The sequence below is a fragment of the Malaya genurostris genome, chromosome 2, assembly GCF_030247185.1.
Source record: "Malaya genurostris strain Urasoe2022 chromosome 2, Malgen_1.1, whole genome shotgun sequence".
In the NCBI taxonomy this organism is placed as follows: Eukaryota; Metazoa; Arthropoda; class Insecta; order Diptera; family Culicidae; genus Malaya; species Malaya genurostris.
In genome coordinates, this window is record NC_080571.1 from 261,139,253 (window position 1) to 261,166,515 (window position 27,263).

General features: G+C 37.7%; 1 protein-coding gene across 6 annotated transcripts in view; it reads right to left on the reverse strand.

Annotated features, from left to right (window-relative positions):
- Positions 1-27,263, reverse strand: part of LOC131429719 (ATP-binding cassette sub-family C member Sur) — a 209,771-nt gene that overhangs the window by 123,183 nt on the left and 59,325 nt on the right. For all 6 annotated transcript variants that reach the window (XM_058594034.1, XM_058594038.1, XM_058594035.1 and 3 more), the window contains exons 5-6: positions 20,573-20,800; positions 2,523-3,123 (exon numbers count right to left, since the gene is read on the reverse strand). In XM_058594034.1, the coding sequence (XP_058450017.1) occupies positions 2,523-3,123; positions 20,573-20,800 (829 nt within the window). The remainder of the gene's footprint in view (positions 1-2,522; positions 3,124-20,572; positions 20,801-27,263) is intronic.

Below are 27,263 nucleotides of genomic sequence, written 5' to 3' on the forward strand. Positions count from 1 at the left end.
TTGTACGCAAATAGGCCTGAATAAAAATACTTTTTAAATGAAAAAAATCTCTAATTTTGCTTGATTAGATTCTTTTCATTGGTTCATTTTCGCTTATCGAGACATTCAGCCATGGAATTCAAAGAACTCAGGTTGTTGTTGAATTTGCTCATCTTTCTTCAAATCGATGTAACTCAGAAACTGCTATTTGCACAAAAAGTGACTAAGAAACAGTTGTAGAAAATGGGCACTCTAAAAAAGACGCAGAAAAAATATAATGTTTTTCCACGAATCAGAGAAATAACTAAAAATAAAAAACGCGTCTTCAATTTTCTTTGCACTATTGTGCATCATTTCGGATGTCATCATTGATATTAATCGTGGATGATATATTGGGGCAGCATTATTACCCCTAATCGGTGCTGCAAAATTATGAAATAATCATAATAAGCCGCTAAATATGCGGAAAACACGATTATAAATGATCAATCTTATGAGAAACAACCTTGCGGCGATTTTCACTAGAACCTGATGTTTTTTTCAGATATTGGCAGTCATCTTGTTACAAAATTGATTATATTATTTATCTAGCTTGCAATACGCAACAGCAATATGCAATGCAAATACAACAGAACAAAATGACATTCTAAATATTAATTACAGAGACAAACGGTATTGTTTGATTTCCAGATAACAGATTCAATCCCATGCATTATTTCGATCAAAACCAATTGAACGCTATTTAGCCAGAAATAGATTTATGCAAGTAACAGAGACGCAGAATTTTACTTATCAGAAGCACCCTTTATGCCCAGCGCTTGAGTGCTTGCTTGTTTGTGATCGCTGTATTTGTTGGATCACCAGACAAGCAAAATATTGCATTCCTGTTACTTTTGTGAGCGAATAGTGTAATATTTTTGAAACAGCAGCATGTTAGGAAATTTTACTAACTGTTCTTTTTGACAATATTACTGCATCATCTCACTGAACATCATCTTGTTAAGTGAAAATTACTTCATGAGCATGATTTTGAATGATTGTCATTTTATTATCATGTTTATTATTAGTTCATAGAATATCACTATTATTATATTGTATGGAATGAGATTTTATTCATACTGTCTCCAAGTGATTACAATTATTGTTGATTTGCGGAAAGAAAGAATCGATGTTGAAAATCGAACATAATTGTCAGAGGTGATATTTGATTATTTGATATTTTCGCAGAAGTTAAAAAAGCATTTCTTACAACTTTTTCGTAGACCCCTTTTTGGTTAAAATAGCAGTTTCTAAGTTCCAACAATTTAATGGAAGTGCATATACATCCGCCCCTTTTAAATATCAGTCTTGAGTTGAAATGATATTTCATTCCGTTCAAAACAAATGGTTTGTTATACTGAAGGCATGTTCAAAGCTTCATTCAAATCGAAGTTGTTATGTAAAGTCGGATGACTTATAACCAGTGCTGGTGATAGCCGATAATTTGGCAGAGATCAGCTCGATATTTCTCTACATTGTACACAACATTTTCAATCTGGTAGAAGATGCTACAAGAACTCGCCGCCTCTCAATGCATGAACCGTGTGCGAATTCTTCTACATATCATTGCTCCACCTCATACTCTGAGTATTTCGCGGCCGTTACCAAAATAGATACAGTTTTGCAATGATCGGCGCTGTGTGAAATTTACCAAGAGAGAATTGCAAGTTGACAATTTTCGCAGAAAATCGAATCGATGACTAGGTTGCAATATTTCAAAACCCTTGTTTTGATTCACAGACATTCTCATACACACAACTTATACAAAGGTTAAAGGTGCACATAGTTAGAATAAGCACCAATAGGAAATTTTTTTTATTCAATAGCGTCAATAGGAAAATGATTCTATAGCAATTATTTACTCCCCGTATAGAATCAAATCGCAAAACGAGAACGAGCGATCATTTGTTGCTTCAGAGCGAATCCCCACAGCAATGTGCTAACCTGTGATGCTCAAGCGGGTCATCGAGAGAAATTTGCTCTCGCACTGGTGTCCATTCAATGTTAAATGAGCCATGCCGGATTTTTGTTGCAGAGATGATATCCGTCTCTCTTTGATGGCACTGATTGAATCGTGTGATGAGTTGCTAGAGAGCGTTCTTTGATACGATAAAAACTTACAATTCTTGCTTGTAACCCTTTACTGTTTCTTAAACAACATATCAAAACTCTTTGCATTAGATTATTGCTTTCTAATATTATTGATATTCTCATTTATATTACTGTGATATACTATAAAAACTTTCCATTGAATCTTAAGCAAAAACAAGTTTGCTCGGGCATAAACGAACATAACCAACGCATTGAAAAAGTGTTGAGCAAAATATTGGAGTTTGTGCATACATCAGTGATACATGCGTTTAAACCGGGGTTAAATAAACTTGAATAATAACTATGATATATGCGTAGGCTAGCTTAGATATTGATAATATAAATCAAACAGAAAAATTATGAGGACAATGCGGCACACTTCAATAAAATTAAGCGGTACTATGCATACTCACCGTCACTGGTTTCAGTAGCTGCTAGCACATCGTCCGTGCTGGAGACTTTCTCACCCGGCTGTCGAACGCATTTCGGTGACCCAGATAATCTGAGCAGCAGAGTTTTCCTGTACACCAATCCCTGCAAGGCATTCTTCAACTTAATGCCTTCCATGTCCATGATGTGTGTGCTAGCCTGCGAGAATGTACCCTGAGCCAACGCAGAGACCAGAACCAACAGAGCCACAAACCATCCGTTGGCCAACAGTTCCGTCCATGTCAGGGGGTCCAGCGGAGTAGCTGTTCCGTCGAAACCATCCGGCACCGCCGTCGACCGATTCCGATCATTAAACGATGTTGGTGCAGTGTCATTCGAAAGAATAACACCCCCACCGATTGTTTCCCTAGCTGCCAGTCCCACCGTGAACGACGCCGACGACGACGACGGCGATGATGCTGATGATGATGAAGCTGTCACGGGTTTTGCGATGTAATCGACGATATTGGATATGCAAAGTGGTCCCACCAGAGCGCAAAGGTCGCCCAGCAGCTTTAGCACTCCACCGGCGAGAAACATTTGCCAGCAATTGAGCACGTAACACCGCCACAGGGACACCGAATTCTGCGGAGAGACGGAGTACGAGAAAGAAAGGAAATCACATCAAAGGATTAAACGGCATATCACTTCTATCCCGTCGAAGGGTTCGGTCATAAATTTCTGATTGGTTGATTGGTTACCGGGGAGGAATGTTTGCCTCCATGTTCCGGGCAAGACCAAACGTTTTAATCGTGAACATCACTTGGGCGAGCAAAAGAAGTGCACCGTATGTTGAATTCCACGAGTCAAACCGTTCAATCAATGCTGAAGCATGCATAACACCAAAGACAAATTTATGGCACTGCACGTTCCTAGATGTGTGTGTGTTTTTTTATGTTGCGATTAGTTCACATGTTATCGATATCGAAAAAATAGCGCGATGTTTAAAAAAATATCTTGGAAATTATACTACCACTGTCTAAATTTTTACTTCAAAACTCCAGAAAATGTTGAAGTTTGGTAATAGTTCTTTCTTATGCATCACCTAATGAACATGACATTAATTAGCTGGGTTATCATTGTCAACGCTTTGACATGGGAATCCGTGGAGCACATTAGCACCGATGTTATCCGATTATCAAAGCGAAACGAAAAACTAACTTTTCTTTCTCAGTACGGTTAGTGGTCCACATTTTTGGTCATACCTTTTCAGAAATTTATCAAGATCATCGTGTGCCACGGATTCGGAGTGGTTAATCATCCATGCTAAAATTTTGGTCAGCGTAACGTTTCTCTTCTTCAGTACCAATCTACCGTCCTCCCTCTTCAGTGCAATGGCAAGGGCCAAAGACATAAATCAAATCTCCAGGGCAAGATCCCTAGTCAACGGTGACCACTACCGGTAATGGTAATGGTTGCATGATGTAATGCACATTACATCTCTCATCGTTTCAACTACGGCAGAGGGCGGAGACTGTGTATTTTAGGTCAGTTCAAGTTTTGTTATCGCTGAATAGTTCAGTTGATAGAGTAAGGGAACCGTTTTTTTTTCAAGCTGCTCTAATGAAAGTACTAGTTTTAGTTTCAGAGAAAGATAATGTGAGAGCATTCAACGAACAAACGTCTAGCACTTCACTGATGAGTATGCATGGTAGTTTATAATGAAAAAGGTTTACCGGACACCGTGCTTCTGCATTGGTTCCAAGTTGTAAGTGAAGCCGTGATATTTTACCGATTGAATACTGCATACACATACAAAATTAGCATTAATAAATTTTATGGAATAGAACCTCTAGTGTAAGTGCCTTTACGGAACACAATTATACGATAAAAATATAAAGCTTGCTTCATTTAGAACTAGAACAAACTTTCGCTCATATTGTGGCGCTCCTGGTCGACGGATTTGGAAGTTCTTGGCGCCCACGTGTCGGAAATTTTGTCAGCTTCACGTATGTTTTTTGACATTCCGCAAAACGACTGTATTTTGTGAACAATCAACATGGAAGCCGAAAGATGGAAAAAAATTGTGCACAGCCTAGCTAAACAGCTGAAACTGGCCAGAAATACCGTATGGCGCGTTATCAAACGGTATAAGGAATCATTGACGACGATTCGGTAGCCTCAAGCCAATGGTCGGAGTGGAACTGTCGACCGGAAATTGCGTGGTAAGATTTTGAAGACGATGAAGAGGAATCCTAATCTGTCGGATCGTGATTTGGCCAGAAAATTCGGTGCTGCCCATAGTACCGTGAGGAGAACTCGACTCCGGGATGGAATCAAGTCGTATCGAGCTAGGAAACCGCCAAATCGGACCATAAAACAGAATGTGTGGTCAAAATTCGTGCTCGCAAACTATATGACCAGGTGCTGACCAAGTTCGACGGGTGTCTTCTGATGAACGATGAAACCTATGTCAAGGATTGACTTCGAGCAAATCCCAGGTCAAAAATTTGACTTGGCAACGGCTCGGGGGGATGTTCCAGCTAAATTTAAATTTGTTTCTGCCGACGAATTTGCAAGAAAATTTATGATTTGGCAGGCATTTGCAGCTGTGGCAAAAAAAAAACGAAAGTTTTCGTTACAAATAAGACAATGACGCCGGAACTATACCAAAAAGAGTGTCTCCAAAAACGAATTTTACTGTTCATTCGATCCCACGACCATCCCGTAATGTTTTGGCCAGATTTGGCAAGCTGTCATTACAGCAACGTTGTTCAAGAATGGTATGCAGAGAAAGGGGTCCAGTTTGTTCCGAAAAATTACCTTAACCCACCCAACTGTCCCCAGTTCGGCCCTATTGAGAAATACTGGGCAATCATGAAGAGGAGACCCAAGGCAAAGGGAAAGGTTGTCAAAGACATCAATCAGATGACGACCTGGTGGAATAAGATAGCTGAAACGATGGACGAAGAAGGTGTGCGCCGCCTAATGAGCCGTGTTACAGGAAAAATTTGAGAATTCCTTCGAAACCGTGACGAATAATTTTATTCGTATTTTTTCTTAAAAGTATGAAGAAAACGTTACATATGCGAAAAAAAATTTTTGAATTCAATAATAAATAATTGAAATACAGGCAATTGTCTTTGTTCCAATTCTATCTGAAGCGCAAGCTTTAGCGAAGCTTATTTTCTCACTTCATGTAAATTTTTCGTGATTCATTTGGTTAAAGTAAAAACTAACTCGATCATCGAAACGATATTTTCAACGCAATAACAGTTCGGCTGAAAAGTTCATATCGTTTAATAGAAACACACATTTTTTTGCCAAAATTCGTTTTTATTATTCAACATAATTGCCATCAGATGCGATACAGCGATTATAGCGATCTTCTAACTTTTCGATACCATTTTTGTAGTACGATTTGTCCTTTGCCTCAAAATAGGCCTCAGTTTCAGCGATTACCCCTTCATTGCTTCTAATTTTTTCACCAGCGAGCATTCTCTTGAGGTCTGAGAACAGGAAAAAGTCACTGGGGGCCAAATCTGGAGAATACGGTGGATGAGGGAGCAATTCGAAGCCCAATTCGTTCAATTTCAGCATGGTTTTCATCGACTTGCGACACGGTGCATTGTCTTGATGAAACAAAACTTTTTTCTTCTTCAAATGAGGACCGTTTTTTTGAAATTTCGCTCTAATAACGCCAATAGTCACCAGGCCCGTACGCAGGATTTCGTTTCGGGAGGGGCCCAGAGATAAAAAATAATGTTACTGAAGATTGCTTATGTACCTAATTCTCGGTGTGCCTTTTACGGGTTCTTTTAACAGACACTTTAAACTTTTCCACTGGAACTGTTATTGTATTACATTTCTTTACGTTTACTGTCTTGTTATTTCTGCAACACATGTCTTAGAACTTCTAAATAATTGTATATCTGTTTCGATTTCGGGAGGGGCCCGGGCCCCTCTGGGTACGTGACTGAATTAGTCAATGTTGATGGTTTTTCCCTTTTCAAGGTAGTCGATGAAAATTATACCATGCGAATCCCAAAATAAAGACGCCATAACCTTACCGGCCGATTGTTGAGTCTTTCCACGCTTTGGGTTCGGTTCATCGCGTGCAGTCCACTCAGCTGACTGTCGATTGGACTCCGGAGTGAAGTGATGGAGCCATGTTTCGTCCATTGTTATATATCGACGAAAAAAATCGGTTTTATTTCGATATAACAGCTCCAAACACTGCTCAGAATCATCAATTCGTTGTTGTTTTTGATCGATTGTGAGCTCACGCGGCACCCATTTGGCACAAAGCTTTCTCATATCCAAATATTCGTGAATAATATGTCCAACACGTTCCTTTGATATCTTTAGGGTGTCAGCTATCTCGATCAACTTCACTTTACGGTCATTGAAAATCATTTTGTGGACTTTTTCACGTTTTCATCGGTAACAGCCTCTTTTGGACGTCCACTGCGTTCATCGTCTTCGGTGCTCATATGACCAGTACGAAATTTTGCAAACCACTTACGAATTGTTGCTTTGCCCGGTGCAGAGTCTGGATAACACTCATCAAGTCATTTTTTGGAATCGGCGGCACTTTTTTTCATCAAAAAGTTGTGTTTCATCAACACACGAAATTCCTTTTTTTTTTCACAATAACAAAAGTAGCTTCACTCAAAATGCAATATCTCACAAACTAATAATCCGACAGCTGTCAAATTTATACACGTATCTTTTGAAGGTTGGTACTAACTGAAAATGGAATGGATTTAATTCTAGTGGCGTCCTCTCATAGAAACGATACGAACTTTTCAGCCGATCTGTTACTAAGAGTCGACTGTCGAAAATTTCGAAGGTCGACTTCCAGCAGAAAATCTAGTTTCGTGCCGGACTGAATGAGCCAACCAAGATGGAAGTCAATGAAAACCAATTCGCTCAGATGAAAAATCCGTTGCAGTCCCATCATGCTATGGGGAACATGTTGCAAATCAGTGATTCGAGCGTCTCAAGCGTACTAAACATTTTCAAGGTTCAGAGACGCGGTGTAAGAAAAAAGGGATCGGCAATCTACCTGTTTTCAGATTTTCACAAACTAAGAAGCAAATAAAAGGTCTTGAAATTCTTTAAAGATCCGACTTCCGGTTCCGGTATTACAGTGCAATTAGTGAAAATTTTTTAGAAACAATGGCGAAACGAAGTGCACATAATTATAAAACTAAATTCATCTAGTTGGCAGACTTTGTTAGCAAGTGAATCTATAAAACTACTTGGGGACTACTAGTCCCCGATTTCAGCTTCCGAAAGCACCTATAATAGTGAAGAAAATTTCCAAAAAAACAGAACTCACTTCGATTTATCAGCAAGGGTGTAGTCGATTTTCACGAATCATGATTCAAATTAAAGCTCTTATTGTCTTTAAATATGCTGTGCAATTTCATCCTGATCCGACTTCCAGATCCGAAATTATAGGGCGATGAATGTCAAAACATTGAAATCGTCATGTTGATGCATGATGTCATGACGTCAATGACGATGCAAAACTAATGCGCGACGGTACGTGCGGCTTTGCTCCGTTCGCAGCGTGCTTTGTTCAATTTCTTATAGCGTGCAGGGTTGCCACATTAAAATTTATATTCTTCATGTGAAAAAAATGTAAATTTGCTAAATCTGTTATTTAATTTGTTGTTAGTGTTATATCGGCTAAGTGTTCTATATCATTCGACACAGTTCATCGAGCTGAGCAATGGCTTTGTGTGTATGTATGTGTGTGAGTATGTGTCAAATAATGTCACTCATAAAATAAAAAATCTCATAGTCCCATGGGTTGCTATTGATTTTCATCGTGCTTTCATAGGGTAAAGTGTGTTTAAAATTGCACACCATCATTTAGAGCGACAATGCAAAAAGGTTAAAATTCTTCTAGATTTGGCCAAAACTGATTTAGTTTGTAGGCTATATTAGTTACTTTCTAAACGAACCGACTTCAGCTATACTTTCCTTATCTAACAGCTATAGGCCTGGGGTGTCCTTTGCTGTATCAAGCATACGTCTCCGGCGTACTTTTCTTGATCGGAGGGTTTTTCTGAGTCCAGCTATACTGGTTCCCACTTCCCGATTCCAGAAATACCGGAAATAGTAGTCAAAAACTCTAAAACGAGACTTACTCAATTTTATTAGAGATGATTTGATCGATTTCAACAAACTTAGACTCAAATAAAAGTTCCTATAGTCTCATGGTTGCTGCTTAGTTTCATCCTGGTCCGACTTCCGGTTCCAGATCTCTAGAGTAAAGTGTGTTTAATTATTCAGTGCGACGATGCCAAATAAAGAAAAATTCTTATTAATTTGACATAACTGTTTACAAATGGAAAAGGTTATGTTAGTTCATACCCAAAGAAAGTTTTTTATTTTATTCAAGATTGAAAAAAAAATTTTTTTGACAGAATCTTCTAGTGATATTTTTGGAAATTCAACGAGTGTTAAATTTTCTTTCATGATTTCCGCATCACTTGTTCCATTTCAGATAAAAAAAAGGTGGGTGGGTAATGCCGTACATAACCGGATTGACGTGAAAAAGAAAAATATGAGCTCGCTGAAATTAATCTATACTCTTATAAAGCACGATATCAACTTCGGCGACCGATAAATCCAGGTTAAAATTGGGCCTAAATAATAGATACATAATCATAATAATTTCAATATCAAATATGATAACAAACGACGAAGTATACAAAATAATAGAAATAATTCTTCATAACACCGTCAGCGCTATTCAACATAATAAACATTTAAATTTGAGTTGTTTAACAAATCCTTGAAAACATTATGTAAAGAATATAGTTCCTTGTATCTAAAACCTATACCGTTAATATAATATAGTATCACGCTTGTTGTTAAATGTACAGTGTTCTACTATCTCGTGGAACTGGAACTTGGAGATGCAGATTTATGTACTGCACTCAATCATTGAAAATAATGCGTATATCTATGTGTCGGTTTGTACGATTCGCTTTGTGCAATGATTCGTTGAATTCATGCGGTTTAAATTTTACGCTCCTTATGGAGGCACTAAATTTCATCTTAATGCTCTTTCATACTAAACATTTTAGAAATCTTCAATTTTGAGTTATTCGTGGTTATCTCCTACTACTGAAAATGTTATCACAAACTGCTGAACATATTTTCGATGGTGCAAAAAATTTGGCAGTTAAAGGGTTGAAATTTTGGAAGAATTGTTTCCAGTCCAAGCTGTTTCAAATGTGGTATAACAGGATGCATTCTCCTTGGGACAGATTTCACATGCTTTCCCGACTATAGCACAAAGTGGTCAAAGTTTGACAGTTGATTGTCATTGAAGTTCAGTAATTGTAAAATAATTATACACTTTATGCTGTATTTTACCGTACTCGTTGATTAGCCAGATTTACCGTACAACTTGAAAAATATTTAGGCGAATTCATAAAAACAACGTGTGATAAACTGATCTGTCTGTAAAAATTCGCATATTTTCTAAAAACATGATGGTTTTTTTATATTCACCAAAAGTCTTCGTTAAAAAATTACCGAACAACGAAATTAAATCAAATTGGCTCAAGTGACACGTTCCCCTGGTTATTTGGAGATTTGTTCCATATATTTGATAGTAGTTGCACTTAGAACTGAGATGAGTTTTACTTCAAATGAAAACGCAATAAAACTGCAAGGACAGAAAACCCAGCCTATGCCTATGACACGAGAATTGGTTCGCTTCGAAGAAAAAGTAATTATTTTGAAGAAGAATTGAACCAGTCAACAAAACTACTCCAACATATATAGTAAATCCTGCTTACATAAACAGTAACTACATCCACTGAGCCATTTGGAATTAGTTTATTATGAAAAATAAAAATTATTCAACTACTATTTATTGTTGGTAAACAAAGATTTTGGGGCTCTTTAAAAAGTTTGCAGTATCTAGTTCACTAGGTCCCATAAGAACTATGCAAAATTTTAGCTCGATCGATGAAACTATATTATCGCACCCGAGGTTTAAAGTTTGTATGGCACGACATTCAGCTCTCCGGACCCCGGTTCAGAGGTTGGTTTTCATCGTGATTGCCTAACCTTTCTTCATGAGAAAGGTAAAAGTTTTAAAATAAATATTTTACTAATCGTACAACAAACGTCCGATAAAATTGTTTGTGAATATTTGTTATGAAAACACACTCTCAATTTCTTTTTCTAACTTTCCTTAGTATATTACTAAGGTAGATGTTCTATGATAACGTACAAAAATGCTTGCACGAAATTTTGATTTAAATGAAAAAGAAAAATAGAGGTTTTCCCATACAAACTTTCATATGCAATCAAAAGAATTTTTGTCCCATTCTCACTGTATCTCAACAGTTATTTGAAAAAGGTATATTTTCTTGTTAAAATTTTTCATAGCAAGTTTCTTTCATTAAAAGTTGCGTCTTCTCAAACATTCGAAGTTTTTAGAACATAACTTGAATATACGACCACCATCGATGCGTACCAACGTCACCAGGTTAATTCAGCGTACAAGTTCCAACCGACCAGCCGCTGCCGATGACTAGTTGGAGACTACATCTTTCAAATCTGATCTCCTCGAAATCAGATCACGAAATTTAAGAAATTACTCTAATTTTAAGTAGTAAAAAACATGCCCTCGGCATCTTATAGCTTAACGCAGTGTGTCTTAATATATATTATTGAATAAAAAAAACATAACTTGAATGAGAAAGTTCAAATAAAAAAATTGTTTAAAAACCACTGTTATTTGAGAAAGCACCCTAATTTAGCATGTTTAAACCGTTCTAATATAAAAACGGTTTGAGATACGGATCTAATAATTTTCAACAAAAAATGATTGTTTTTTATTCAATAATATAATTTACAAGGCACAGTGCTTAAGCTCTAAGATGCCAAGGGCAAAAAAATGATTGTTCTAAATTACTGTGGAAGAATGCATTGTTATATCTCATCCAAAATTTGGAAAAAATTTTTAATCATGGTTTGTTTTAGACTATTATTTACTATTAACGAATTTCGCGCCAACTGGAACAAATGTTGGCAGCACCCTCTCAGATTTGAATGAAACTTTTTAAACATGTAGACTTTGTCACAAACAGGCACTTTGCATACTTTCTTTTCACAAAATTGATCTAGACCGTCTTTTGAAAAAAAAAGTTTTTTAACCTAGTAGTTCAAAACATAACATATAGTTCAAAATACAACATATATTTTACAACAAATATTTATACTGGAAAAACGACAAATCCTACAAAAAAGTGTTGTATTTAGCAGCTTCCACAAAATCAGTCAAATTTTTGAGTAAAAACATTGAAATTTAGAATCGGTTTGCAAAAATGAATTCATTTTTTATTTTAACAAAATTTGTCCTAATATAAGTGATTATGTTCTCAACCATCCGTTCATATTTTGCAAGGCATTTTTAGAGAAAAAAAGTTTTTCTAACTAGAGTATTTCTTGTCCAAACTGATATTTTTATCTAGTGCCTTTTTTTTAGAACTAAACCTAAGTTAACTGCCCATACTCGCATATCAGTCCCATATCGATTTTCGCCATTTTTGAGTTAGCTGGAGGAATGACCACTATCCTCAAAAAAAATATCAACTCTTGACTGTCCCATATGCAAAGTGTCCTGCAATATTGGAATAGCCAAGGTGTTTACCGATATTTCAAGTAACAATACCATGATTTAGCATTAGGGCACAATAAATCAAAAAAATCGGAAATAAAATTTTGATCGTCTTTTTCTCGACATGCCGATTTTTCATATGGGACTGATATGCAAGTATGGTCATTCATTCAAGATTCAAATGAAACTCAATTTGTGAAAAAAATACACTGAATACACTGCAGTATCTTTTCACGCGGGGGATACGTATCGAGTAACTTCGGAAATCAGCGTAATAAAAACCGCAAAACTGAATAAAATTTTTGTATGATGCCAATATCTTAGAAATGCATGAAACGTCTAGGTCTGGTGTAATTTCAAAAACATTTTTTTTTTAACGAATCGACTTTGGGACTTAGAGAATTGGAGATCCGCGTTGAAAAAAACCAAATATTGAAGATTTTTTTAAGCTATACGTCTTGAAACTTATTTTTGAAATCGATTTTGGGAATTTTAAGATTCACGAAATCGAATTTTTTTTATGCCAAATGTCTTAGAAATGCATGAAACGTCGAGATCTGGTGTAATATGAAAAAAAATTTGTTTTGAAAGACAGAAAATTTTCCCATGTCATAGAGTTTACTTCAAAAAAATTTCGGGATAACACCAGATCTCGACGTTTCATGCATTTCTAAGACAAAACAAGAAAGGCACGTTTCTTCGGAAATACGCGTATAAAAAAACCGTGTAACTTCGGAAATCCACGTTAAAAAACCTCTTTGCTTCGGAAATCCCCGTAAAAAAGCCGCGTAAAAAATCGCATAAAAACATATAAAAAAGACGTCATTGTATTCTATTTCAATTTGCCCGATATTAACAAGAAGTATCAGTTTTTGTTAAAAAAGCTTTTTTCCGTAAAAAGCGCCAATCTTCCGAGATATGGAAGGTTGATAGGGAACATAACTATCAATGTTGAGACAATTTCATTCAAATAAAGTGTGCTTGTAATTAGACTTAAAATGTTTAGGATCGGGTTTTTCAGTATAGGGTTAGACAAGTCAATTCTTCAGTATTTTCATTTGAAAATTTAACTAATTTTGCCAAAAATTTTTCATGGGATTTATCATTTCCCGGCGATATATTTTTCGCAAAAAAGTGATGAAAAAGATGTGTATTCCTTTTCAAAAGACAGTCTTTATGTCAATTTTGGAAAAAATGAAGTAGGCGAATTGCCTTTTGTGGTAAAGTCCATATTTTGAGCCACGATCACGATTTGAAGCGGAATTCGTCTATTTGTTTACTGCACTGGAAAAAAGCGATTTTCAAAATTTAAAGTTTATTCAAAACAAAACGCCATTTTGGGATTCAGTATAAATGTTTCCCAAGGTAGGTAATTGTTTTCTCTGTCAACTTTACATATGTTGCAAGAGGGACATTTTTCAGGGAAAAAGTTCAATTTGGACAAGAAATAGTTATTCTTAGAAAAAGCTTTTTTACCTCAAGGGCTGAGGTAAAGGGTACCGTAAAGTGGTAGGTGGTTTTTAGAATGATTCATTGAGTTTAGCGGTCGAGTTGTATTTTTTTCAGACTGAAGAACTGCTGAAAATTGGAACGAGTATATTTTTCAGACTGAAGAACTGCTGAACATACCTCGAATATCTCGGCTTTGAAGGCTTGTATCATAAATCTACCGTGACAAAGTCTAGATAATTTAGTTTAGATGCGATTAGTACATAAAAACTTATATGTTATCGCGAAAAATATAAAGTCTTGTATTTTTCTGTGAAACAAAGTCAGTTTCAATGCACCCGCCATTTTTTTTTGCTTTGGTTTCCTGATGACATTCTGAAAAAGGAGAGAAATAAAATTGGCTCGACAAGGCTTACAAACACACAGACATTCAATCTTTGTGAAAGTTGAATATTTTTTCATTGTTCATTGAAATCCATGTAATGTCCAATCCATACGATAGATTTGTGTGATAAAATTTCTCATCAAAATAATAAAATGTATGCTGGCAACCCGGTACAGTTTGCTCATATGCCCAACTTTAAAGCTTTTCGGGATTGTCATCTTCTATATCACTTTGAATTTTAAAAATTCATCATCCTACAATTCCAGAATCGGAAGTCAAAATTGGATGAACTTTTGTTTCCGAAATTCGATTTGGCTTTTTTAAAAAAAAAAACGATTGAGCTTTGAGAAATGATTCGATACTAGAACCGGAATTCGAAATTCGGTGTAGCCGAAGTCAGATAAATTCACGTGAGTAGCTGTATAGTTTACATTTGTTTCAAAATGTTTGAAAATCAATGTAGACATCTTTGAGGAATTGTAGTGCGAATTAAATTTTTGGGTGCCTTCCGAAACGAAAACTGAATCAACCAAAAATTAAATAAATTTATTTGGTTATCGACTATCCAAATCTGCTGCGATAAATCTGATTAATTTATGTGAAATAGACATTAGTATAATCACCCTGTATCTCCGACACCGGAAGTTGGATCTGACTGAAAAACAAGATCTTTTATAGAATCTTAAAACTTTTCATTTGAATCTTAAATGATTCTTAGAATTCATTTGAATCTTAGGTCGGCTCAGCCATCTACGAGGAAAGTGAGTTACACAGTTTTAATTTCGTTTCACATATCATCCTGTAGTTCCAGAACCAGAGGTCACAACCAAACATAATTCAGGAACCTTGTTTGGGAGTATACGACTATTCATATGAATCTGAGTTTGTAGAAAACGGTTGAGTCATCTCCGAAAAAAATTGAGTGAAATTATTTGTCACACACGCATTTGCTGATCTCGACGAACTGATTCGAATGGTATATGGTTGTTCTGTTCTTCCAGCATTTATTGCTGTAAGTAGTTTAAATCAATATAATTATGGAATTGCTTTCAACTAGAAAATTCTGCCATCATCTGGTTTACATATGTCATATTCGAACGATTATGTTGCCAAAATCGAACCGTGCTAAAATCGGTCCGAGGCGAAATATTATGCTGTACACAGTCTTTTGGGTACTTAGAAACAAATGTATGTAACAGTATAAAAAATCGTGTTTTATGTTGCTCCCAAGCATTTCTTTGCCAGACAGCGCTTAATACTTCTACTGCTGGAATAGGGGGAAAAGTCGCTTATACAAAAATTTCGATATCTCCGTTAAAAATGGACGGATTCTAACAATCTATGGCTTGTTGGATAGGTATTACCGTGCGGAATCTAATTCTGAGAACATATTCTGTTTTCAAGGTCAAATGTGACAGATACTGTCAAAAAACTGAAAATTTTGACATAAAACTTCGTAAAACTCAAAAAGTAAACATCCGATCTCAAAACCATTCAATAGCGTTCTGGCTGACGGGGAGACCTTTCATTTGCGACTAGTTTGATCAAAATCGGTCCAGCCATCTCTGAGATCTCGACCTCTTAGTTGACAACACACACACACACGGACATTTGTTCAGTTCGTCGAGCTGAATCGATTGGTATATGACACTCGGCCTCGGAAAAATTTTCTAAAGTTTGAGCTAATTCTATACCTATTTTTTATATTTATAAAAAAGGTAAAAACAAAGTATGCAAGTGGCTTTTTGTGACATAGTCTACATGTCCAAACAGTTTTATTCAGTGTTTGAGAGATTGTTACCCACTGCAAATACGATTGGGCACAAAATTCGTCAATGCCAATTAAAACAAGAGTTTTTGTTTAATAATTAACACCAGGAAATACTATTCTTTACGTTTCGCCTTCGACTCGACAGTGCAAGGCAGTTCATACTTAAACCAGTTCAACTTAAACCGTTAAGCAGACGTAAAGTTAACACTACTGAACAATTCCACGCCAAATAGCTAAAAAATGGCACGACCCCTTTCGATATGTATGAGACTTCACATGTGTAATCGGTATAGCAAATGAAGTATTTTTCACCGGTCTAGAGATTTCTTTCACTCAAGACTAATTTTTGAAAAGGGCGTATATGTTTTATCACCTTATTTTCGAACAATTATAACTAGAAATGTATAGCATTCACAAAAAATATGTCTAGGAAGAAGTTGTAGGTAATAAATTTAGCTTTCTTAGAAAAATTTACATTGAAAAAAATTTATGAAATCGAAAATAAAATTTGATTTTTCAAAATTCTCAGGTATTTTACCGCACGATTTTTTAAAATTATAAATAACAAAAAACGTCAAGTTACAAGGTAAATAATGAATATTTAAAAAAGTTGGAGAGATAATAAATATAAAAATTCCCGAGGCAAAACTTTTTAAAACTTTTCGAAAAACGAAATTTTTAGGAATAATAGCTACGTTCAATGAAAAAGCTCATAGTGAGCTACTTTCTAAATGCAGTCATTCTCGAGATATATGACGAACTAAATCGAGAAAATGGATATTTCATGAGAATACGCCCTTTCTTTTTTAATTAGTCTGGATTCTCCGTCGCCAAATTTATTATTTTTGTAATCCTCATGAAATTTTGAATTAATTACTCTTTGACATCAAGACGATGCGAGTTTGAAAAAAAATCGAAGAAAAATCGCATTTTCATAAATTTCAAAATTCAAAATAAAAGGCGGACTGTATTCAAGTTGCGAAGTACAATATTGAAGATATGATTTGCGAGTAGTAATAAGACAATTGTCGTTTTGCAAACCAACTTTAGCGAATTTATTTTCAACAGACACATTTTTTTAGGCCTTAACCTTGAGGTCATTCACCTCTTTGGCCCAAAAAAATCCTTCTGACTCTATGTGCAGGGTTGAGAATCGAACCCAGGTGGGCTGCGTGAAAGGCATCGACTTAAGCTATACCCGCCCCCGAACTATATAAAATTGGAAAAAATCGTACGATAAAATACCTGAGAGTTTTGAAAAAAAAATTTTATTTATAATTTCACGAAAAATCGGAAGATGTTTTTTTTTCAGTGTATATTTTTTGAAAAAAAGTTCAATTGATAACCAACAACTTCTTTTTAAACAATTTTTTTGTAAGAGCTTTAAATTTCTAGGTATAATTGTTTGAAAATAAGGTGCTCAAAATACATACGCCCTTTTTCATCTTTGGTGGAAAAAACTCTAGATCAGTGAAAAGTACTTCATTTGCTATAACGAACACACATGCAAAGTTTCATGCAAATCGAAGGGGCCGTGCCAACAGTCAGCCGATTCCGCATGAAATTGCTCTACTTCTAAAACACTTTTTTTATATTGCGCGAAGCGCAATGTCTTTCCTTAGATTTCGAAGGAAACGAATAGGCGACTGATCTAGCCGACCACAGATTTTGGTTATTTAGAGGTATGGCTAAAAGTCGGTTTTTAGTCTATGGTTACATTACCGTTTTCACTATTCTTTACATTTCGACTTCGACCCGTTAGAGCAGAGCAGCACAAATTCGACTCGTCAGCGCAGAGCCAACTTTTAGTCAAACCCCTAAATAACCAGGAAATACTAAAATAATAAACATTCGAACCATAGCTTAGCAAACTCACACGTGCTTCCGGGATCGGGAACGAAGATCCGGAAAACCGAAGATCAATGTATTTGGTCATCAACTAATCCGATCTGTCCAATTGAAGAATTATACGGTTAGTTGAGAATATTTTGCTCAATATTTTCGTGTCATGTAAAAAACACATTCTTGAAAATTAAATGTTTGTACATAACAGTCTGTAATACCGAAACCGGAAGTCGTACCAGCTTGAAATTCGGTAAGGTTCTATGGGATTGTAAAAAGGAAAGTCCTGGCATTACATTCCTTTTGTGGAGTTTGGCCTTTCTGTTTCAACAGACTTCGTAGCCGATTCTTAGTGTAGAGAATCATTGCATGACTAGTACTATGGATCCTACTGACACTAAGAATCCTTCCAGGTCGGGGCTCGAACATACGACAACTGGCTTGTAAGACCAGCGTCCTATGCATTGAACCGCCAACCCGGGATTGTAAAACCTTTCATTTGATACTAAGCTTGTGAAAATTGGTCAAGCGGTTCTCAGAAAATCGATTACACTTTTTTATTATTTTTGCTCACTTACCACGTAGCTCTGGGACCAGAAATTGAATCCGAATGAAACGCAATAGCAAGCTTTGGGACTACAGGGCCTTTCATTTGAACATGAGTTGAAGAAAATCCGATGTGCGTTCTCTGAGAAAATCGAGTACACTTTTTGCCTTTCTCTATAGAAAGGTATTGGAATTGCTGGAAAAACCGACTTTCGAACTGAACCTCGGAGACCCATAATATTATATACCATTCGACTAAGTTCGACGAGATCGGAAAATGTCTGTGTGTGTGTATGTATGTATGTGTGTGTATGTGTGTGCACTTTTCGAAGATATTTGAACGCGCTCAATTTTCTCAGAGATGACTGAACCGATTTTAACAAACTTCGGCTCGTTTGAAAGCTACTGTCGGGCCATTGATCAAGTTCGAAGATCAAATGGCTGAGACTTTTGGTTCCAGATATATGATGGTATAAGTGACGTAACCGACAAAACACGTTGATTTTTACCGCTTTTATATATATAAGGGTGCCAAAAGTTTGGGATCACCTCTATTTTTGTTAAGCCCTAGTGCTCAAAAGTTTAAGCACCTCGAAAAAAGCCTTCATGCAAAATTTGAGCTAAATCGGACATGCGTAAGGGGTGCTGCCCGGTAGTAAAGGTTTGACAATTTTCGATCTTGAAAAAGCACCATAGGGGGAAGTACATGAAATTTCCAAAATCGAAAATTTTCTTTGATGCCGAAACTCTTAAAACTGCATAAAACATCGAAATTTAGTGTTATCTCAAAAAAATTTTTTTTTGAAAAAATCAACTTTCTGGGACTTAAGCCTTTTGGCATCAAAATTTTTTTTCGATTTCGAAAATTTCATGTACTTCTCCCTATGGTGATTTTTCAAGATATATGAAAATTCCACTAATTGGAATGAGAAGGGTTTTTTTAGATTAGCATCACTGTTCTCATACAAATAGGCAACGCAAATGTCAAGCACTAGTTTGGAAAAATGATGCTGACTGTGTGACATAAACACTGAAGCATGCTTTTGTGAACTACTCGAATCAATCTGAATCAATTGGTGTCAGAATTAGTATCCGAAATGATTTAATAAAAGTAAGAAATATATTTTCATGAGACTGTTATGAAAGAAGAGAAAGGCATTATCACACCACTAGGTGGATTAAGAAGGGTTTTTTTATTTTTTTACATTATACCACGTAGCTCTGGGACCATAATTCGAATCCGAAAGGAAACTCGATAGCAAGCTTTCGGACTATAGGGCTTTTCATTTGAATATGAGTTGAAGAAAATGCGATGAGCTTTCTCTGAGTAAATCGAGTAAATTTTTTTTTGATTTTTGCACCCCGTTTCTCCTGAGCTGGAAGTTCGATCCAAAATAAATTCATTTGCAGGCTATGGGATCAAGAAATTTTTCATTTGAATATTAATTTGTGACAATTGGTCCATCCATCTCTGAGGAAGTCGAGTGCACATTTTTGTTACATACACACACAAATAGACACAAACACAAATAAGACTCGCATTCGATTTTCAAATTCCAGTAAAGAAATCTCTTTAATATGTTAACATAAAGCCAGTTATCATCTCGGAAGCAATTTACCATCCTCGAGAGCATCCCTGAAACCCCTTAACTTTACCATTATACTTGGTTTTCTTTCTGTGCAAACTAAGAACGCAGACACAGCATTCACCCGGCATCTTTCTTCATATTTTTTTTTGCTCTCGGACCCAAACGAACCATGACTAGCCAAAAACAATGGAGAATCAAGCCAAGAAATCCCAAAAAGACACTAAAATTATTACACGACAGTGTAATTAAAATCGTACGACACGAACGTGAGCCGCTTTTTCATGAAGCTACGTTTACAATAGTTCAGAAGGACTAGCCAAACCGGGCCGGCACACTACGCTAGCGTTAGCATCCGGTTAAAAGAAAAGTTTGTTACTCAGGAATCTCCCTCCGGCGGTCAGTCTAACAGAGCGTTAATTAATCATGTCATTGTGTCGCACTCTACGTCCGGGCCACCGAATAAGCTTAGTGGTTCTGCTCGACGAAAGAAACAGATCCATCCACTTACTCCGTAAAAGAAAGCTACCATGCACCTGAGGGATTCCCACCGTGAAGCCTTTCGAATTCCCAAAACGCACACATATCACGTAGGCTAACTTACGAGAAGTTCTGATTTATTAGCAGTTGTCAACCGAAAGCTCCACATAATCTATAACATCAAACGAAAAGCCTGGTCTGATATGAGAAAATATCGGTTGTGTGCTCGGTAAGTGTGATTCGATTTGGATAATTGTTGATTACTTCTTAATGTAACAGCTTCCGAAGCTATTATAAAATTGAATCGTTCGACATCGCTTCCTCCAGTGTTATCCAAAGCTCCAAAATCCGGCGCACCAGGTAGAGTAAATACTCACCTTAAAACTTTGATAAATGAACAGAAACTGATCATAGTGATACCGGCTGGTATCGCTTTCCGGCAGCTCTCCCAGATTTTCCAGCTCCAACGGTTCGGCAAAACCGCGCCACAGCAGCGGTGTAATCCACCAGAAAGTGATGCGTGACAGGAAGGGCGAGACGGTTGACTTGTACCCGGTCGGATTCCTTGACATTATCGTCGATATGTGGCGCCGATTGGCAGAGCTCTGAAAGTAAGGAAAAGTGAACGAAGATTACGGACTCGTTTTTTTTTTGCTTTGCGGAAGGATGAAACATGGAGAACCGTGACGAGATGATTAATCGATTGAAGTAAATAGAGCTGATACAGTTCACTTTATTAATGGTGGCTCATAAATTATTCAGTAGCGAACATGATGGCATTATGTCGAGCGAATGACGTTAGAATACTTACTTTCACAAATCTTGAAATTGAAAATCATGCTTCCTTATTGGAGCAAATGAAACGGAAAATGAAACAGTTTATTTCTGATAACAATGCGAGGGAGAGCGAGAGAGAGAGTTTGTGTGTACAACCTTCAATTCATCGAAGATGGCATTACATGCTCTACAAGGACTTATTTTAAATGACTGAATCGTTGTTTGCTTTCGTTGTGCGAACAACCCAGTTTTCTTGCTTTTGTGCGTTACATTAATAGACCGAAAACCTCAATTGACTTTCTCTTGTTCCTAATTACCATCACAATTTTGTCATCATTCTGCTCTTGGACACCCGAGCTGAATTCGCTTCACAAACACACACACACATGCGATTACATTTGAAGAGCATTGCATCCTTGGAAACGACCCTCCTACATTTTGTAAATGTTAAAATATTTGCCATGCTTCGAATGGTAATATTTTCGGTTATATTAAAGTACACTCTCCTATCTAGTGCATTAGGAGAAGTTCCACTTCTAGCCCAATTCCCAAGGTAAAAACACGTGCACCTGTTTAGCATAATTTGTGTCGCATCGTGAAAGCTTCGGGCCGAACAAGTACCACCATCATCATGCTGCATATTTTGAAGCCAGCCAACATCGTAAATTTTGGTGGAATTTATTCCCTATTTGGTCGACTGCGTCCCGTTTCGTCGTTGCCGCCAGCAACCGGAAACGGCCCGTTTTTATCATTTTGCACTATGTATGTATATACTTTGCGCGGCCGACAGTGGACCACAGGCCGCGGCGGGTCACTAGACGGTAAAATTTCCCGCATACCTAAAACTCCAACTACGATGTCCGCAAACATGGCTAGGCCAGTGACGGTTGGTACTGCATTGAAACTGTACCTAGCGTTCAGTCCGGTGCCAGGATCTTGATTCCATTTACGATAGTTACTTGATGGTTGCTCTCTCATCTGACAATGCAATGATGATACAATGCCCGTCAGGTTTTCCAATACAAGATCCCCGGCGGATGGAGAACTAAACTGACTGCAATGGCGACGGTTGGCTTTGGGTATGACAGCGATCATCATAACTTAAGCTTCTGGAATGCTGTGCCAACGATGGAGGAAATTGGCCAAAGAAGAGCCGGGTGATGTAGAAAATAATTCATAATTAGATTGTCGTGCATTAAAAGTTTCGTCGTTACGGAGTTTCGGTATCCAAGACGGCACGAGAAGTGCCGGCGTCCCTCCAAAAGGGTAAAATCGAGCTCGACGGGGAATAGTTTACATAATATGAGCAATTAGTTTGATGATGATTTTCGGGTGGATTAAGTGAATTACTTCTAGAATCTGTGGTCGTGATAAGATAGTTGATAGCAGTTTTGAACGTTTCACAGATAATTGGGCACATGAGACTGTACCATTTTGCGGAGAAAATATTTTGGATCATAAATATTCAAGATATTTCCTGCCGAGATAATTTACCGCACAAAGATGTTACGGATTACTACGGCTAAACGCGATACTTACGTGTTACATACATCTCGTACCAGATGAACTAACCCAAAAATATATGGATCCTAGCTATATACATTGGAGCTGCAATGTCTTCAAAACAAATAATCAGCGTCAAAGAAGCCTTCTTTGGAGGAAGGCGGTATTAGGGTGACTTTTATCATTAGGGTGATTCGAAAATTAGTTTGCGTTGAGTTAGTGAGGCAGAGGGTTGCTCTCTAGCGTTTTCAGAAGCACATCTTTTTTACTCTAACATTTTTATTGTTCACTTCTCAGAGAGAATTGACATCACTGGGAGTACGATGCGATGCCTAAGTGTTGCTCTAAAAACAGTCTAATTTCAACGTGTATCAAACAATTTATGGTAAAGTAATTGGTTGAAACAGTTATTTTTTTTTATTCAATATTATAATATAATTTTTAGGCACACTGCTTAAGCTCTAAGATGCCAAGGGTATTTACTAATCTTAATTTCGACTAACTTAAATCTAGAATAGTATCATTATGTAATGTAGTATCGGGGTAGCGGATTCTCGAGTATTCAGCCTTCAGCAGGCGACTATCCATGTTGGCCGCATCCTTCGGTCCGTGTGGGTCCGCGAGAAACACCCCCAGGCTACGAAGGCCCGGCGGGGGGCCCGCATGCTGGTTTTCGACTGGAGCGGTCTTCCGTGGACGATGATGGTGATGTTGCGGAAGAGAATGAAAAAACAGTAAATATTGCGGAAACGGGGTAAAAAGGGGATGTGGGAACAAAATATCTGAAAACGATAGAGATCTAATTAGTTGCCATCGAGATGGTGAAGAGACAGGGAAGGGGGAACGAAAAAGTTAGTGACAAAAAAAGATCTTGTTAGTTCCAATGAAGATGGTGGACAGGAACGGGGATCGAGAGAATCGGGCGGATGTTAGTGTCGAACCTGTAGGTGGAGTTTATACTTTCTGAGCGAGGAATAACACATTACGCTTGTATATCAATGTGTTTAAGGTACTGGTATATGAGAAGCATATACAAATTATCACGACTCGCCAACACATCCCGAACCGGAACCTCAGGCGGTCTACCTCGGGCCCTAAGGGATTCCAGTAGCTTCGACCTGGCGTCACGATACTCTACGCACGACCACACGACATGCTCGATGTCCTGATAACCGTCGCCACAGGTGCAGAGACCGCTCTCCGCGAGCCCAACACGCCGGAGATGTGCGTTGAAAGTGTAGTGATTTGACATGAGCCGCGACATAACACGAATGAAATCGCGACTCACGTTCATCCCCCTGAACCAAGGTTTCGTCGATACCCTAGGGATACTGGAATGCAGCCATCGTCCCAGTTCGCCATTGCTCCATGAAGTTTGCCAACTTTCGAGAGTTTTCTGACGAGAGATACTGAAAAATTCATTGAAGCAAATTGGTCTTTCACAGTGGCGTCTCGTGACAAAATTGACTGGTTGAGCACTGCTTATGTGATATGATAGCAGATGGAACAGTTCGTTGTAAGTGAAAAAAAATTGATTCGCTTGTGTTTTTCAATACAATGAAATAACGATATACTTTCGAATTTTTTTTTAAATAAACAAATCTCAGAGCTGAGCTGAGTAATTCTTTCTCTTCTCGAATCTGTGCAGTAACTCATGTGCACGGAAAAGACACTAACACTGCAACAACAGATACTTGAAATTTTATGTCAGATGTATACGAGATACGTGTAAATACACGCAATTTCGATGCGATTCAACCTGCTTTCATCGAATAAATAAAGATTCCAAAAAAATAATTGGATTTGGTTGCGGTTGGGGACGCAGTTCATTCCTTCAATTCGACCGGTTGTGCAGTGCACGAGGTGCACATGAGGACGAGCCGCCACTGGTCTTTCATAAATATCACCTTCCAATGCGCCCACTTTAGCCAATGAAACTGCCTTTTCATTGCCCGGAATGGAACAATGCGAAGGGACCCAGACTAACGATATTGAATAAGACCGTTCAGATAAAGTTCTCAAGTGTTCCCATATTTTCCCCAGGAAATATGGGGGATACTTTCCTGGCTTCATGGCCCGGAGAACTTCTATTGAGCTTAGACTGTCCGTGACAATGAAGTAATGGTCTTTGGGCAAGGTTTCAATGATCTCGAGGGTGTACTGAATAGCAGCTAATTCTGCGACGTAAACTGAAGCCGGATCACTGAGTTTGTAAGAAGCGGTGATGTTTTGATTGAAGATGCCGAAGCCTGTGGACCTGTTGATGTTTGATCCGTCAGTGTAAAACACCTTTTTACAGTTGACTGTTCTAAATTTATTATAAAAAATATTTGGGGCCACTTGAGGGCACACGTGATCCGGGATTCCACGAATTTCTTCTCTCATGGATGTGTCGAAAAACACAGTAGAATCAGAAGTATCCACGAAATGTGCACGGTTGGAAACAAAGGAAGAAGAATTAATATTCTGAGCCATGTAATCAAAATACAAGGACATAAAACGGGTCTGAGAATTGAGCTCGACAAGCCTTTCGAAGTTTTCAATCACCATCGGATTCAATATGTCGCATCGGATTAGCAATCGATATGAGAGATCCCAGAATCGATTTTTCAACGGTAAGACGCCCGCGAGCACTTCGAGACTCATCGTATGAGTCGACTGAATGCAACCTAAGGCAATACGCAAACAACGATACTGAATTCTTTCCAGTTTAATGAAATGGGTGTTCGCGGCGGATCGGAAGCAGAAGCATCCATATTCCATTACGGACAATATCGTTGTTTGGTAAAGCCTGATCAGGTCTCCTGGGTGGGCACCCCACCAAGTTCCAGTTATTGTGCGAAGAAAATTGATTCTCTGTTGGCATTCTTGTTTCAGATACCTAATGTGACATCCCCAGGTGCCTTTGGAGTCGAACCAGACCCCGAGATATTTAAATGTGATGACCTGAGTTATGGTTCCACCCCCTAGTTGAAGCTGTAATTGTGCTGGTTCTCGCTTCCTTGAAAATACAACCAGCTTAGCTTCTCCGTAGAAAACTCGATACCCATTTGAAGAGCCCATGTTGACAAATTGTTGAGGGTATCTTACAATGGTCCTTGGAGATCGGAAGCTTTGGGTCCTATAATAGACACAACGCTGTCGTCGGCAAGTTGTCTTAGCGTGCAAGATGTGTTGATACATTCGTCAATGTTGTTTACGTAAAAGTTGTATAAAAGGGGGCTTAAGCATGAGCCCTGAGGAAGACCCATGTAACTGAATCGTATTGTCGACAAATCACCATGTGCGAAATACATGTATTTCTCGGACAACAGATTATACAACCCCAGAGCTTTATTGTTACACGATAAAAGCGCAAGTGAAAACTCTACCATCGAAAAAGGTGTTTCGTTTGTATTTGACGTCCCGGCGCGGGAGATCCTACTTTTTTAGCGAAATCGAATATCCAGCGGTTAGAATATTCCTCGCTTTCGTTTGTGGTGTTTTTGTTGCGCATTCGTCGGGCTGTGTTCCAAAGAGTGCTCATTGATGTTTCTCACGATAATCCGTCTACGAATCGACGCCATCCGCTTTTCTTCGCCTTAATCAAGCTCTTCATTTTAGCGTCCAATGCCGCGTACTTTCTAAAATTATCAGGTGTTCCGTTTTTCCTAAACTCGACAAATGATGAAGTTCTCTCCGCGTTTAATTCTGAGCACTCTTTGTCCCACCACAGGTTGGGGGGACGGATGTTAGTTTTCGCGCCGGGTACACGTTTCGTCTGAGCTTGAGTCGCGGTGTCGAGAATCAAACCAGCCAAAAACGTGTACTCTTCCTCCGGAGGAAGTTCTTGTGTTGTTTCTAGTTTCTCAGATATCAAATTTGTGTAGCATTTCCAATCAATATTTCGTGTGAGTTCATACGAAACATTGATTGTCTCCGTGTCTTAATCCGTAGGCGATTGAAATCACGATAGGTAGATGATCGCTACCGTAAACAGTTATTTTGAGTGATAGTGCATCAAGTGGCACTATGCACTGGCAAGTGTATGTTAATTAGTTGAAAGTGTTAAAAGTGTTATTTATTGAATTTAGCTGATTCACGAAACTAAAAAATGTCCAAGCGACGGAAACTGCGAATTTACCGCCCAAAACTGAACGACGTTAACCGATCGAAGCACCATCTACATATCATTGTCGGTGTTTACCGTTTTACATGGAATGTGTGAAAATTTACAAGTCAATCGAGTGACTCAAGCTGAAAATCTTAAATTGGTCTGCAGCAGCCAGAGTTTTACGAGTTTCGGAAGAAATTTCGTATTCCAGTAGGAGGCACACATTTTTACAAAACGAGATAAAAGGTTATAGCAGGATAAGCATTTGAAATCTGCCCCCAAAGGGAATTCATATTGTTATACCACATTCGAAAGGTCATAGACTGTAAACAATTTTCTCAAGGTTTCTACCCTTTAACTGCCATATTGACGGAGCTAGGGTGATTGATTGATTCTTATTTTATTTGATTTTTGAAGAAACTGCCCCTCCTTTGAAAAAAAAATCAGGCATGTTTAAGGCATTATGGGGATGCTTTACAATTTTTTTTTTTCAAAATTTTTGAATATGTATTTCTTCCATTAAAACACACTAGAAAATTTTGAAACATATTTTTTCCCTCTTCCAATTTTTGCACCACCCTGGATTTTTTAGTGATAAATAAAGAATTTTTGGACATGTTAAAGTGGTATGTTTTCATATTTTTAAAAAATGTGGACGACCAAAATATTCGATTTTTTCTAAAAAATAAATAACA